The sequence below is a fragment of the Gadus chalcogrammus genome, chromosome 12, assembly GCF_026213295.1.
Source record: "Gadus chalcogrammus isolate NIFS_2021 chromosome 12, NIFS_Gcha_1.0, whole genome shotgun sequence".
Classification (NCBI taxonomy): domain Eukaryota; kingdom Metazoa; phylum Chordata; class Actinopteri; order Gadiformes; family Gadidae; genus Gadus; species Gadus chalcogrammus.
In genome coordinates, this window is record NC_079423.1 from 13,267,573 (window position 1) to 13,284,103 (window position 16,531).

The 16,531-nt window shown below is 47.7% G+C and overlaps 2 protein-coding genes across 2 annotated transcripts in view; both read right to left on the reverse strand.

Annotated features, from left to right (window-relative positions):
• Positions 1-883: 883 nt before the first annotated feature.
• Positions 884-2,053, reverse strand: LOC130393490 (adhesion G protein-coupled receptor L2-like). Its single transcript, XM_056604168.1, has 3 exons — positions 2,036-2,053; positions 1,526-1,621; positions 884-1,402 (listed from the first exon to the last, which is right to left on the reverse strand). Exons 1-3 carry the CDS (start codon positions 2,051-2,053, stop codon positions 884-886), a joined length of 633 nt encoding a protein of 210 aa, XP_056460143.1.
• Positions 2,054-2,149: 96 nt separating this feature from the next.
• adgrl2a (adhesion G protein-coupled receptor L2a) overlaps positions 2,150-16,531 on the reverse strand; it is a 160,234-nt gene continuing 145,852 nt past the window's right edge. Inside the window, exons 16-22 of the mRNA XM_056603611.1 lie at positions 14,443-14,534; positions 11,123-11,291; positions 10,607-10,735; positions 9,335-9,431; positions 5,563-5,580; positions 2,926-2,964; positions 2,150-2,214 (exon numbers count right to left, since the gene is read on the reverse strand). Of these exons, the coding sequence (XP_056459586.1) occupies positions 2,927-2,964; positions 5,563-5,580; positions 9,335-9,431; positions 10,607-10,735; positions 11,123-11,291; positions 14,443-14,534 (543 nt within the window). The 3' untranslated portion in view covers positions 2,150-2,214; position 2,926. The remainder of the gene's footprint in view (positions 2,215-2,925; positions 2,965-5,562; positions 5,581-9,334; positions 9,432-10,606; positions 10,736-11,122; positions 11,292-14,442; positions 14,535-16,531) is intronic.

Sequence of the window (16,531 nt, forward strand, 5' to 3'; positions counted from 1 at the left end):
ATCTTACACTAGCAATACAACAAAATATATATTTCAGCCATTTTCCTTGACAACAGTTCAATGTACATTTGAGAAAATATAAGGCCAGGGGCTGGATTGCTAGTGGTAATACAATCCAAACTTCATGGTGACCGGTGCGACTCAGGAGGGACCAGCATCTAATATTCCTAATATTACAGTCTCATCTGAAACATATTACAACCATATAGTCCGTATCCCGCTCCGAGAGAGTGTCATTTTGTATATAATACAAAACAGGCTTCAACGAGAATGTCGTGGAGTGTATGTACAATCTTTTGACCGGTAAACCTGCTGATCTGATGGATCCAGTATCATTATTTTGTTTTTATTTTTTTTGTTTTACGTTTTATTGTTTTCTCAGTAATTCTACAGCAGCAGCACATTTAAATACATCGTTGGCTTGTCTTTTAAAATTGAAATTTTGACTTCTGCATTGTATGTACAGTTCTTTGCACTGCCATCTCTGTAAATCAAGTCTATTGGTCTAGAGGGAAGGTAAGGGTGGTATGCATGGGTGCTGGGTGGGGGCGTGGGGTGGTAGGGTGCAGATTTGGTTGGCTTTTGTGCATGGTAGGGTCTCTAGGTCTTCTTTGAAAAAACAATAAAAAAACGCAACACTTTCCTAGCTGTCAGACATTGTGTGTGTGTGTGTGTGTGTGTGTGTGTGTGTGTGTGTGTGTGTGTGTGTGTGTGTGTGTGTGTGTGTGTGTGTCTGTCTGTGTCTGTGTGCCGTCTCCCTTCCGCAAGGTCAAGAAAATCCAAATATCTGAAAGGTTCAGGAGAGGGGTAGCCCGGGGGGGGAAGGAGAGGGTTGGGGCAGGGTTGGTGATGGGGGGGGGGGGGGGGGATGATTGAAATACATTTAAAGGCTCGTCACTAGCTGCATCTGTCCTTCCCGCACGTCTCCCTCGGGAACGCAGCCCTCCTTGGTGGGGGTGGTGATGGGGATGATGTAGCCGTCGCTGCCCACCCGGCTGATCTGGTAGTAGGCCTGGAGCTGCTGCTGGCCGGCCCCCAGGTTGGGCATGCTCTTGTAGTAAACGTCCTCGTTCTCGCTGCCCTTGGACGGGGACAGGTCCTCCTCCGCCGAGGGCGGGGCGTCCGGGCTGCTGCAGCTCTCGGGGCACGGTGAGTCCTCGTCCTTCAGCCGGGGCGCGCTCGCGTACAAAGAGTCATGGTCTCGGCTGGGGGACTGCAGGGGGCTCCCCCCGCCGCCGCCGCCGTCGTCGTAGGGATGAGGAGCGGGATTGTCGGCGGCGGCGGGGTCCGCGTGCGGGCCGCCAAAGGTCTCCACGCCGCCGTCGGTCCTCACCAGCTTCTTGGGCACGTAGAGGAGCGAGTGAGTCCGCTGGGGGATGAGCGGGGCCTCCAGCACCCGCTGCTGGGGGTGCAGCTCCAGGACCCCCACCCCCAACCCCACCCCCACCCCCGCCCCGGCGGGGGTGGGGGTGGGGGTGGGGTTGGCGGCGGTGGCCAGCGCCGGGGCGGCCGGCCCGTCGCCCACCTGCACCAGAGACGCGGCCGGCTCCACCCCCATGGCGTCGTCCTCGCTGCTACTGCCGCCGCCGCCACCGCCGCCGCCGACGCCCACCACGGTCACCTTGGGCGGAGCCCGCTCCGTGTGGTGGTACCGGTGGGGGTGGGGGTGCAGCGTCTGGTGGTGGTGCTGCTGCTGCTGCGGCTGCGGCCCCCCCGGCGGGTGGCGGGGCTGCAGGTGGAGGGTCTGGTGGTGGTGCGGGTGGTGGTGGTGTTGGTGGTGGTGGGGGTGGTGGGGGTGGTGGTGGGGGTGGTGCAGCTGCAGCTGCGGCGGCGGCAGGTGAGGGTGCTGCTGCTGCGGGGGAAGCTGGGGCGGCGGCGGGTGCGGGTGGTGCTGGGGGTGCGGGTGGTGCGGGAGCGGCGGTTGCTTGTGCTGCGGGGGCGGTTGGTGCGGCGGTGGCGGGTGCGGGTGTTGCTGCAGCGTCGCTGGGGGGGGCGGCGGCTGGCTCTTGTTACAGGCACGGAGGTTGTTGTGCACCAGCTCGGAGATGATCATCTTCTCGAAGGCCGCGTCGTCCAGACTCAGGCCGCAGTCCACCACCTGCACCGAATCCCCAAAGTCCCCGTTGCGTAGAGAGTAGCTATTGTTAAAGTTACCATTTAGCGGTAGTGTATCCATTGCACTTGTATCCCTCACCACATTGTTCATTGAGTGCCCTGGGAAAGAAAGAGGAGGGAGAATAAGCCGTTTAGTCACTTCCAGGCAGCACCTATTAAAAAGACATTTAATGCTGTTTAGGATGCAGTTCCAAACACAAAATAAAGCCCGGATTCAAATCAAGCCATGCCACTGATGTCACAATTGTTAGAACATCCAATAAAGGCATGCATTAGGTTGGAAGAGAATTATACTTTTTACTTTCACATATGCCTCTCGTTCGTTCCAAGTAACCGTAAAACGCTGTGTGTTTAACTAAGTCACAATGTTGACGACGCCGTGAAAGTGATCCCAAAACAACATTAAGAGACAAAACATATTCATGACCAACGACACACACAGCAATCGAATAGGTTCACAGATGTGTAGCCACAAATAGGCAATACGACAACGACAACATCCACATCAACGATGGGTTTTGCGAGCAACTAATTGTGTCGATGGAGCCGAGGAAAGGAAAGTCAAAGAACAAAAGGAACAGCGATGGAAAACGAAAATGGAGACAGAAGGGGGAAAATAAGGGGTTGGGTGTCAAGGGGGGCAGCCATCTTGGTTTTCTCACTATGGGTGGGGGGGGGTGGGGTGTGGGGGGGGGGAGAGGGGGAGGAAGGGAGGGGGTTAGGGGGTGGGGGGAGGGAGGGGGGGGCCCACAAGCAGCACTCCGACATCACCACACACAGCATGAGGAAAGACTCACTTTAGACACTCACATCATGTCTGTCTGCTCAGGCTATCTGGTCTAAGAGTAGCTGATGTACAAAAGAAAGTAAAATGATTTATTGTAACAGGATGACAAAATAATCACTCAAAAAGGATACAAAACTGAACAAAACCACAAGAAACAAAAATACGTGTGAAACTCCGCAACTGAGTGAGAAGAGCAAGGGTTCAGCAAAACAAATCGCCAAGCTAGAGAGAGAGCTGCCCTGCCCTCGAACCAATACACAGATAATGATAATAATAATAATAATAATAATAATAATAATAATAATAATAATAATAATATTAACACTAAGAATTATAATCACATGCAATAATTTGTGTAAAATATTACAATTGTAGCTTTTAGTGTAATTCTCATTCTCATTATAGTTAGTAGTATTAGTAGTGGTAGTATACAATTGCTATTATTTTCTGTTTTAATATTATCGTTATCGTTAGTATCATCAGAATATTTATTATCACGACTATCATTATTATCATTATTGTTTCTTGTTGGAAGGGCAACTTAAATTGAGTGTGTGTGTGTGTGTGTGTGTATGTGTGTGTGTGTGTGTGTGTGTGTGTGTGTGTGTGTGTGTGTGTGTGTGTATGTAGGGGGCAAGGTGGGGAGGGCTTGTTCAATTTAGGACGGTACACTTTCTTTGCGATTGTGTCGGTGGGTTTGTGCACCCCCCCCCCCAAAAAAAAGGGAGGGTCAGGAGGTCAGAGGTCAGAGAGCTCTGAGCTGTGCACTATGCTTGGCATCGGTCGTCACGGTGACGGTTCCCCAGCGAGCTCGCGGCCCAGCTCAAGAATAACACAGCAGCAGCGGGCGAGAGAGGGAGGGAGGGAGGGATGGAGGGAGAGAGGGAGGGAGGGAGGGAGAGGTCAGATAGCAGCCATGTTGGGAATCGCTCTGAGCATTTGGGGGGTCACCGAAATCAGCAGGGGGAGGGGAGGGCTATTAGCCAGCTAGCCAGCCTTCACGCAAGACTAGGGAGGAGGAGGAGGAGGAGGAGGAGGAGGAGGAGGAGGAAGGAGAATGAGAATGGGAGGGAGAGGGAGTGCAGATTGCATCAGCCTTGGCGAACGGGTTCGGTGGTACGACAACAAATGAGCGGGAAGGAGGAGGAGGAGAACCAATAAAAGGGAAGGTGAGGATGAATAGGAATGAGTATTTCTCGTGACTCATGCTGTCATCCAGATAAGGAACACTGGGCCAGACTGTGTGCTATGCAGACACACACACACATACATACACATCGCACACACACACAAAAACAAGGGGGGAAAGAAAATAAATATGAGAAATTGGACAAGAGAAACACACACACGCACACATACACACACACACGTACACACAAGGAGACGCGTAAAAAATACGAAAAACACATAGGTTCACACATACACACACACACACACACACACACACACACACACACACACACACACACACCACACACACACACACACACACACACACACACACACACACACACACACACACACACACACACACACACACACACAGGGTGACAGGGACAAAATTACAACAAACACACGTACACACAGACGCACATAGACACACACACAGACATGTAAAAAAACATGAAATACACATATACTGTATGTAAACACACAAACACAAACACAAAAACACACACACACACACACACACACACACACACACACACACACACACACACACACACACACACACAGGGAGACAAGGACAAAATTACAACAAACACACACACAAACACACACAGTGTGACGCGGAAAGAAAACATGAAAGAAACGACAAGAAAAACACACCCACACACACACACACACACACACACACACACACACACACACACACACACACACACACACACACACACACACACACACACACACACACACACACACACACACACACACACACACATTAGCACTAACTGAAAGTGTGAGGAGAAAGAAAATGATAAGAAATAAAAGGAGGGGGGGAGAAGGGGTGCCAGCTGTTGTCATGACGTCTACGTGATTTGTTTATGCTTGGCTCGGAGGCGACCGGGTGACCAGACAGGTGTTGTCTAGGAAACCGGGGGGGACAGATGTGGTGTGCAGGATATTTAGTGGACGCTGAGACCGCAAGAACGGCGACCAGGGAAACACAAATTTAGACTGCAAGGGAGGTGGAGAGGGGGGTAAGCTTGACAAAACCAAAAGTACAAACAGGAAAAATGTCTGTCATGTCGGTTGTCCGATAAATGTTGTCCTCCATGCGTGTGTTTAGTAAACATCGAATATTTTGGCAGGCTGTTGGCTCACAAACAGTGGAGGAGAGAGAGAAGCAGAGTAGCATGGGCTTGTAATGTGAATAGATTTGATTTCAATTGACAAATTGATTCTTTGCTCGATTTCTCGGTCAATTTCCTTCTTTTTTTTTTTAAGGAATATAAACGAACACATAACGACTTGTCTCGGATTGCTCTGTGAACCACTTGCTCGATGAGTGTGTGTTAATGGTCTAAAAGAAAAAACAGTGATTGTGCCATGAATGGGGGTGTGGTTTGGTTTTAGTATTTTTTGGTTTTTGGTTTTAATAAGCATGCTGATAAAAATTTACATTTGATAGGCAAAGTTAAGTTTTACTCCCATACTTGTCTCTCTGTAGGTCACTAGAGGGAAGCACAGGGGAGAGCAGAAGACATGAATAAAGAAGACGCCATTTCATTTTGCAAAATAGAAAAACAACACAATTAAAGCACACAGTCATTACTATAATACAAAGAGAGGTGGAATCGTGGAATCATACTTTTAATGCCATGAGCAATTGCTTGTTTGGGAAGAGGCGGGGGTTTCTGCTTAATTTATACCTTAATATCCCCCAAGTATTTATATTTAATCAAAAGAATAGCCAGTTTTATGAGTCCCATTTTGCCCGGTGTGTACCATCAGGGCTTCGGGGGAAAGCTCCCACTCAAAGCGCGACGGGAAAAAAAAATAGCCAAAATTTCATTAGGATCATGATAATTCTGAAGCATTTATCTTAATAAGCATGCAATTAAGTCTACAGCATGATTTACACTATCTCAAGGCAGAATACGCAGTATCTCAATCCCCTGCTTAATCATTTTGTCCCATTCTGTGAACACACTGAGTTTGGATAAGAGGGGAAATCTGAGATGGGAGTGTGTGCGGAGCTCCATAAATCTTAGAGGTAGCTCACCGGTTCAAACAGGGGAACATTCACACACACACACACACACACACACACACACACACACACACACACACACACACACACACACACACACACACACACACTTCACACACAAGTAAGACAGACCAATACGTAGACACACAAATATGCATGGCGTCAATCGCAGGCCCCGGTGCGCACACACACACACATGCGTACGTGCACGGACACACACTGAGACACTGACACAAACAGACACCAACAATTGGCTGATGCACACAAAAGCAAGAGCAAGCACGCACAAACTTAAGGGCACACACACACTCACACACACACACACACACACACACACACACACACACACACACACACACACACACACACACACACACACACACACACACACACACACACACACACATACGAGGAAGACAATGATACAGAAGGGCAAGATTCAATACTTCTTTTGCCTTAGAAATAGTTCTGCCTTGTGTGTAAATTCATGTGGAAACAGAAGCAGAAGTGGGTGAGGGAGAGAGAGAGAGAGAGAGAGAGAGAGAGAGAGAGAGAGAGAGAGAGAGAGAGACAGAGACAGAGAGAGAGAGACAGAGACAGAGACAGAGACAGAGAGAGAGACAGAGAGAAAGGGAGAGACAGAGACAGAGAGAAAGAGAGAGAGAGGTCTGCATGTACGGGGACATGTCATGTAAGCACACCTGGCGAGTTAAACACTGGGGCTGTGGGGCTGTTACATACGACAGTCTCAGCCAGTAAGGTGTTATAGGGGTTGTTAGTGCCTTGCGGTCGAAGAAGAGGATTTGTTAGTAGGTAATTTCCCGTCATTCCTAGAGTGGCAAGACAGAAGGAAGCGCTGGTCAGTCTTTGCTGCTCCACAGTTTGAGAGTTTGACAGCAATTGTGAAAAAATAAATGTTGAGGTGTTGTATGTGTTTCTACATTTTGTGTTTGGTTGGATGGAGAGAAATGGAAATGCAAGAAAAAATATAAAGAAATAAGGTAAACATAGGGATGGCTGTTCAGTCGTGATCATAACACAGGTTATAATTATAATTTGATTTAAAAAAAACAAAAAAAACAAGAGCAGAGCATTTGAGAACAGCCGGGCCTTAGTGCACCCAAGCATTCAGCTGGTCCTATATGAGAGACCAATACTCCCATGGCGGGATGTCCTGTAACACACATTCTGCACCCTGCACACAACTGTTTATTTATCATGCAAATCGCGTGCCCGGGCATGGCCCCCCCATCTAAAGGAACAAAACATTCCCCGTTCTGATTTTGATCATTGTTTTTGGTATTTGCAGGTAGTGCGTTAATACCTCTAAACCTCTCCAATCCCTAGGTAGTACAATCCCCCCATCCCTTACCTCCACTATGCTCATTATTGCCTTCTGTCACGGTTATTTTTTCATCTGTCATGTTCAACTCAAAATAAATATTCAACACAAACAGCCCTCTCAAAGCCTTTGTAATATCCTGCAAGGGTTTACGTTTTGAACCGAGTCCAAACCCCCCCCCCCCCGCCCCAGAAAAAATATCCCAGTCGAATTTTTGAAATTCTCCTAATGTAAAAAAACTAAACTAAAGACATTATTTAGCCATAGCCATTGGCTCCTGGAAGCCCCTCTCTTTTCTATTGTGCTCAGAGAGTTGTGTGTTTTATAAAAGGCTTGGTGCGTTTCCAGCGCCGTTTATTACATGTGTTAAACGCCATCTGTCATGTCGACATGTCTCCCAGGGTTGTTGTGTGTTTTTTTTGCTTTTAATGACAAGGAAGTGCTCTCTCCGATCGGGGCCTCTTCCTTCAGAGCTCCGCTCTCCAGGGGAGACAGGGAGTCCACTACCCCGACCGGAGTGATCAATACCCAACCTCCACATTAACGTCACGGAGACGAGCTGCAGGAAAAAAAAACACCGGATGGAAATCCAAATCGAAGAAAAAAAGAAAACTTTTAGATTGGAGGATATTAGACGGCTTTTGTTTTGTCTCTATTCTTATTCGGTGCTTTATTGGTTTATTCTATTGCGTAAAAGATATGCAAATAAAACAAAAACAAAAATGCAACTCTAGTTGTGCTTCTATTAATCGTATTGGTTTATTATTTAGAATAAAGATATCCAAATAGTACTATCTTTTTATAGAAAAATATTTAGTTTTCTTCTTTCGAATCAGGATATTTAGAAAAAAAAAGCAAATAAATAAATAAATAAATGGGGTATTAGGGTAGCCAGGTTTTTTTATTTTCTTTCTGTGTTTTTGTGTCATGTTGAAAAGTGAACAGTAGAAAAGAGAGCAAGGGCAAAAAGGGGTGGAGCCAAAAGAAGAGGAGGAAGAAGAAGAAGAAGAAGAAGAAGAAGAGGAGGGGAGGGGGGTGGGGGGTTTTGGGGGTGGGGGGGCGTAGTCTGAGGACCACGGGAGCACCTCAGTGCACCCCTCCTGCTCCCCTTGCATGCTTAGAAAGCCATTTTACCGGCAGCAGCAGCAGTGGCAGCGAAACAGCCCAACTACACACGAGGCATTCAGGGTCAGCCAGAGTTGAACATCATCTTCTCATCGTCATATTTGTGCTAGAGCTAAATAATGAATGTCTTCCCCCCCTAGAGTCCTGCATGAACTAACAGAGGTCACCTTAAACGCGCGCAAAAGGCCCGACTGTATATAGAACTCTGGCTCACCCTGCAGAGCCAGGACGTTGCTACGGTGTAAATGTTTCCTACCCCAACGCACACATGCTGTCTGTGTTTATTTGTTTCATCTATTTATATTCTTTGCATCTACTTCTTTCTCCTGAGTGTATAGCCAGCACTTAAGAACCAAACTTCTTTTTTGGAATCCTTGCCCCAATTCACATGGGCTGTGGCTACGCAGAGGGAGCAGATTGGTCTAATTCTTTTTTTGTTTTCTGTGGGGGCGCAAGGTCTAGGTTTCTTATTTTAAAAGCACCACTCAAGCCTGTGAAGCTTCAAACAGTCATTAAAAAACCCAAACATGAAAAAAAAAAAAAAAATTGAAAACCCTTGGTAACTCTCAATGGCTCTGCAAAAAATAAAATCACAGGAAGTAAAAAAACTATTTCTAGCCGGATGATGAAATGAGTGTGCGTGTGTGTTTGTGTGTGTATGTGTGTGTGTGTGTGTGTGTGTGTGTGTGTGTGTGTGTGTGTGTGCGTGTGCGTGTGTGTGTGAAGAGGGATGGGGTGTGAGACTGACCTTGGTTAAGGGTAGAGGTGCTGTTGATGTCACCTGAGATAAAGGAGGACTCGGATTGCTTTCTTACGGTGTCATTCCACATTCTCCTGATACGACTCTGTCAGGTTAACAAAGGGGACAGCCATTAGGGAGCTGAGAGAAACCAGTCCGTTTCCCTACTACCAGATCAGCTTTCATTAGGCTTCTTCCAGTCCGGGTAAATAAAATACCGAAGGGGCCCTTACGGTTCCTCCGACCCTCTCTCTCTCTCTCTCTCTCGTCCTCAAATCTTGTTTTGCAAAGGTTCATTACTAAAATGACTTCTTAAGCTTTGATTTCAGCTTTTTCCTTTAGTGGGGGATTCGATAGGGTACTTTAAAAAAGAAAAAGGGGGGGGGCAGGATTACACTTATAATTAAACATAACGGTGGCTGTTTCCGTACAGGCTACAATATTAATGCCGCTTGAAAATGATTATCAATAATAGATACATTGCGGAAATGTACCTTTTCTTTTAGACCGCGTTTTTCTGTTAAATATATGTTGTTTTTTTTGGCGTTCCCCCTCCCCCCCAAACCTATAGATGTAAAATGTGCCGGCAATGTTAAAATAGTAGGGGCACTATTTCACATGCGCACAGCGTTAGTAAGAATATAACAAAAGCAGATGCTGAGGGCGCAGAGCAGAGAGAAGGGGTTCCTCATGCAGGGGGGCAGATGGTGCTTCTGAAAGGTAGAGGCACCACGTATACGGCTCCATCCGTTTGGAGCTAAAATCAACAGCATTCAATCTTTGTTTAATAGCCAAACAGGTGTCCCCTTAATATATCTAATTGACCGAATTAACATTTGACGTGTTAATACAATGGCCTTTCTTTTGTTTTTTTTGCATGTTAACATTCATTTTCATAGTCCAACATCCAAATCTATGTCAAGTATATAGAAAACACTTTTTATGCAGGACAGAGGAAATAACAGTAGGAATAAGAACAGTAATGAGTTAGATACAGTATGTGTGTGCGTGTGTGTCCGTGTGTGTGTGTATGTGTAGGTGTATGTGTGTGTGTGTGTTTTTCTCAGTCCGAGGAACACAATAAAACATTTTCAAATCGACTACATCAATGAACCGTATCGACGCAACTGTTCTGCGCGAGGGAACCAACGATGTGACTAGTCTCTAGCAGAGACGCGGTACTTGGAACCACATCAAGGCCATTTCACACACTCCGGGTGTGGTGGTGTTTACCCCCCCGACGGGAAGAAGGCGCTGGGCTTCGGAGGGGGGGGGGCCTACCTGGGTTCCGGAGGAGTAGCGGGCGCTGGTCCGGGTGGTGGAGGTTTTGGCAGAGCTGTGGGAGCTCTCGGTGGGCAGGCCGCCGCAGCAGTACGTCTGGCGGAAACACTTGCCGTACTCTTTGCGAACCTGTTTCAGAGGACAAAGTGACGCGTGTTGACACACGAGTGTCGACTGCCGTCTTCGGGCTCATCGGGGCTCTGTGGCGTCCTGTGTCGAGGCTCGCTGTGCACACTGGTGGATGTTTTCTTAATTTAAACTGTTTCCACACATGCGTGTCCATGGAGATCTCTCTTTTTTCGACCGACCTCGTTGCCATCACAGACTTTGCGTTACATTTTATCGAGTCATCGAGCGCATGCTTCTTTCAAAAGTGATTCACAGTACATTTTATTTGAGATACATTGGGAGAGGGGTCGAGGTGGGGGGGTTCAAACCCAGAACCTTTCGGGGCTGGGAGTCCGACCCTACCAACCCCTTCGCCCCCCAGACTATACTCCCAAATGCCCGGTTTACCTTTTTCTGCAGGAGGCAGTGGAAGATGAAGATGAACATGCCCTGGAAGGTGTTGAAGATGGTGAAGAGGTAGGCCATGACCACCGAGGTGTCGCTGATGAAGAAGAGGCCGAAGGACCAGGTAAGGCCCAGCAGGCAGAGCAGCGCGAAGGCACCCATCACCCACGACCTGAGGGACAGCACGCACGGCAGAGAGAGAAAACACACAAACGCCAAGCGCCGAGAGTGAGACAGCGAACCCAGCGTGCGAAAGATAAGAAAAAGAACACAACCGCAACCGGCAGGCGTCGACGTCTGACGTTATGACAAGCGTAGCGGAACAAATCATAAACCAGAGTGGATCGGAAATACAGCGGACAGTAAAGATGTCAACAAAAGAGAGAACGCTCCCAGCCGACCCCCACACCCCCCCAGACCAGGACTAAAAGGTCCTGGAGAACAAAGGCATGAAGAAAGAACATAAACTTCCCCCCGGAAACGGAGCCGCTTCTTTCGGGGTTTAGTTTTCGTTTGTAGTCTTGGTAAATAAACACCCTCCCAAAAAGCTTGATTGAATGTGAGTGAAATGAGTCAGCGGTAAGGTCGAGGGAAGGGACCCGCCAGACAGAGCCAGAAGGTCTTTGAGAGGAGAGGGAGAGGTGTAGGGAGGGGGGGGTGGCTCTTACGACACCGTATGAGCTTCGGAAAAAGGCAGGACTTGAAAACTTCAAACACAACACCGAGTGCTGCGCGCACACACACACACACACACGTACACACCACGCACGGACAGAATGGATGGTTGAAGGCGGAGAGACGGTGAGCTATGTAAGAACCAAGGACAATCCTCCTTTCGGGTGTGTTCATGGCTCAGAGGCAGAGAGCGAGCGAGCGAGCGAGAGAGAGAGAGAGAGACAGCGTGAGATGAAGAGAAAGGGACGGAAAGGACAAGGGCAGATAGATAAGCGATAGAGAAGAGGACAAACGGAGAGAGCCTCTCGAAAAAAAGAAAGCAAACAAATGTGGCGAGAGGATATAAACTACAGGCTGTGGAGTGGAGACTTCTGGGTAACGTGGTCTTACTTGATAAATGGTTTATTATCTTCATAGCTAGAAAGCGTGATAAGCGGGGGGGAGAGGAAACACACATTAGATCAGAGAGCGAAGGCACAGCGTGGGTTAGTCGTCATTCGAGGGTGGTTTCTCTTCAACTTTGATCCAGGGGAAATTATATGAGGCATGGGTATTAGGGTTGCTAACAAGGGTGTGTGTTGGTTGTTGATGATTAAATTACAACATGCTGTATCGAGCTCTTGGCCATCGAGCACAGTGAAATATTCCACCACCAGGTGTGAGTGTGATTAGCCGTTTCGAGCCGTTTTGAAAATCAGCCTCTTCTGACATCATAGTTGGGCGTGTCCACCTAGATGTGTGACGGTCGGATGAGCGACGTTTGCTACAGTCCACTGGGTAGGCTGGTGGACTGATCCATCCAGCACACATCTAGGTGGACACGCCCACTTCCGATGCCAGAAGAGGCAGAATTTCAAAACGGCTTGTGACGGCTAATCACACTCACACCTGGTGGTATAATGCGTCACCTTTAAACTCATATGTCAGCTATGCATGAGTAACGGGGCTATGCCGTTACTTAGGTGTGTGTGAGTTAAAGCTTACCCAGGCAAATCTGTATTATAGTATCCGTCGCAAACGCGATAATTACTGGTTGTGGGTGACAGAGCAGAGGAGGGTGGGAGACAAGGGGGCAAAAGAGCAGGAAAAGAGAAAGCAGACGACATGGGTTAACTTTCTCTTTTTTTCATGCGACATGCAATGGCTCTGATGCATCGCTCTGAGGTTCAGACGCCGACATCATTAAGCAAGAAACACATAAACCCACGATAAACAATGGGGAAGATAGAAAGTTGCCCTTTTTTTCCCCGGGTGGAATAAGGTTGTGGCACGACTAAAGTGTATATTTGTTCCCCGCACACGCACACAATCGTCCACTTCTGTGTGATCTTTAATGGGCGTTTCTTTTCCTCTTTTTTTTTCCCGTCGGGAGCGAACAGAACCCGTGACATAAATAAACTGTGGAGTCTAAATAAACACAACCTTTTCAACGTTTTTCTGCTGATTGCCTTTTCACCACAGAGCTGTAATATTTAGCACACATGCTAAACACATTCATTAGAGGCAAAACAAACCCGGGAGCAAACCGTTAACGGTGGGGCTGATTCTACGCCGGGAGAGAGAGAGAGAGAGAGAGAGAGAGAGAGAGAGAGAGAGAGAGAGAGAGAGAGATGAGAGAGAGAGAGAGAGAGAGATGGTGAGAGAGAGAGAGAGAGAGAGAGAGAGAGAGAGAGAGAGAGAGAGAGAGAGAGAGAGATGGTGAGAGATAGATGGTGAGAGAGAGAGAGAGAGAGAGAGAGATCAAATCTAACGCAAAACCCCAACTGTTAACAAAAAATTATCATTTGGAGGAGCCACGATATTTCATCTCCGACTGGAATAGATAAATGGATTCTTCTTTTGTTTTCCCCCTTCCAGAACCCGAACACGACGGCAGAGTGTGACGTAAGTCTTTACGGGGCTTGTTGTTCTTCTTCCCCGCGTCAAAACACTGACATATTGAGGCTGCGAACACAGCAGAGGGCGTGGTGGGGTGGAGCGGCTAGCCCGCTGACGGTGGGGGTGGGGGTTGGGGGGTGGGGGGTGGGGGAGGGAATTCTAACTCGGATCTATGGGGCTGTGGGAACAATCCGGAGAAAAAAAAAAAGGGAACAAATGTGGACTTGTTCCAGTACAGATGTACACGGCGCTTCTGTCGCTCTCTCTTCACAGTGCCCCGCCCCACACACGCAAACCCAAACAGCACGCTCCTAACAGCCGTGCACTAGGAAGGCCAGGTGTGCACGTCGTGTGCACGCTGTAATGAACCTGCGTCGCGGCCAGCAGGACCCCACAACGAAGGACAACAAAGGGGGCCTTCGGGACATCAGTGTTGTCGTGGTTACGGCGCAGCCGTGCCTCGAATTCTCAATCCCCACGCCACACAATGTCGTGTTTAACAGTTCCCCTCCCCGGTAATGATAACGAATTCAAGAGTTGCCGTTGAAGAGAAACTTAAAACACTGAGAAATCACTGAAAAAGATAATTAAATACAGAAATTACAATGATAATAATAACAATAATGAAAAATAAAATAAAAGGTTCTAGTTAAAAAGAAAGACACAAAAAAGCAAGACGCAGTGATAACAGTGTTGGCCTGCGAGGCTGGATAAGAAACGCGAGGTCTCTTAGCCAGCCGGGCGTTGGACAGGAAGGAACACTTTCTTACTTTATATTTTCCAGGCGGCTGGAGTCAGGTTTCAGGGTAGTGGAGTGCTTCACCATCTTGTACATTGTGATGACCAGGAAGATGAGATTAAGCTGTTAAAATGAACACATGAAGACAAATTACTCGAGACATCGCAGACAGACAGAGGGAGAGAGGGGGGGGAGAGTGAGAGAGAGACTGGGGTGTAGATAGCAAGAGACAGACAGAGAGAGAGGGGCAGACAGAGAGAAGAAACTGTTAATTTGTCTATAAATATTAAAAAAATAAATCCTTCGATGTCCAGCCATCCTCAGACTAATCCAATAAACATCTATTGTTCCTACCGGGCTCAGACGGACTGACTGGCGCCAAATTTAGTGTCATTCTATATCAATAGAGCATGGAAATGCATTAAAGTCCATCACCGTATAAGAAACGGCCACACAGCAACAGTCTAGCGAAACCAGGGGGGAGTGAAACAGAGAAGAGGGGGGAAATCTGAGAGGCTGTTGTTTTACAAAACAACGGAATATCATTTTATGCACAACATGACATATTGTAGGATATAAATCGGAACAAAATACTTTGGGGGGAAAATGGCATATATGTTCTTTGATTTTTTTTTCTTTTGACAAAACAGGGGGGAAAAAAAAAAACGAAATAGAAGAGGGAAGGATGAGAAAGGAGACAAATAAATAAATGATATCGGTCCCTTTTTTTCCCCTCATTTTTTATGTTATATTAAATCTTAAAGAAGCCAGGTCTGGTTCTGGAACAAAAAAAAACAGACATTCTGTGCGTCCTGGTGGATTATTTGCTACCTTAAAAAAATAAATCGATGCCGTGATTTAGAGACAGGCTGGTGCTAGCAGTGAGGAGTCGTTCCAAACTGTTTACTTCGAAACCATTTATCTTAAGGAAAAGAAACAGCCTCCAACATGGCACACACATAAACACAAATAGCAGGGGCACTCGAAGCGCTCTGGTTATGTACTACAAACCAGACACGTACAAATAGTCTCTCAAATCCCACCAAAGGCATATTAGATTGTTGTTTGGAGGCTCAAACAGATATACTGCAAATATACAAAGGCCTTGTGTGCGGCTGACACAAGATTACAGACCAAATCCCTTGCAAAATAATAATCGAACAATGGCCACATTTTATTCCATGCGAAATGTCAAGGTGCCGTTATATTTTCCTTCCGTCGTCATTGATCTGTTCGAGCTAGCGGTAGCAAACAAAAACCCCAAATCGCTAAGGTTTGTATCGTAGCATTGTTTACAGGCACCGGAACAAAAGACCGAAAAGTGACGGGCGAATTCAAAAGCAGGAGATAAATTATTGCCCTTTCAGAGCTGGACTGAGTGTATTGCAATTCACTCCCACAAACACAAATCCTCTATGTTCTCGTGTGGGCCCCCTGCGATCAAAAGACAGCCAGTGATCAATACAGCCCCCCTCCCTCCGCCCCAACCCCCCTCTCCCCTCGACACCCCAACACACCCCGCGTGCAATCAACTGTTGGAGCCACTCACACAATAACTCAAGCGGCGAGGATGGGGACACAAAAAAGCGAAATAAATCCAGCCCCAGCTTTTTTATGTCATACACGGCATTGATGCCGTGTTTTTTTGTTATTGTCGCCATTAGCCATTAGTCCTGAGGAGTTGCCCGTGTGGAACACTGGAAATAGCGCTGGAGGCTAGGCAGAGGGGGGCCGGGGGAGGGTAGGGGGGGGTCGAAGAGGTAGGCTTGTGGCCGGGAGGGCGTTTTGCCTCTGCCCGGAGGAGTAGTGACATGGATCCAATGAGACAGATTAGGGGGACTGCGCTGCTCGAAGGAGACCTCATAGTGGCACGACACATAGACCTCCCTCCCCACCCCCAACTCACCCCCATGCTCTCTCTCTCTCTCTCTCTCCCCCCCCCTCTCTCTCTCTATCTGACTCTCCCAAAGAGGGGGTCAGCTGGCTACCTTGCGAGTGCAGAGTCGCCCCCTGCCCCTACCCATGTCGCTCTCTCAGTCCCTCTCTCTGTCTCTCTCTCTCTCTCTCCCTATCTCTCTCTCTCTCTCTCTCGCCCCCTCTCTCGTCCTCTCCCTCTCCCT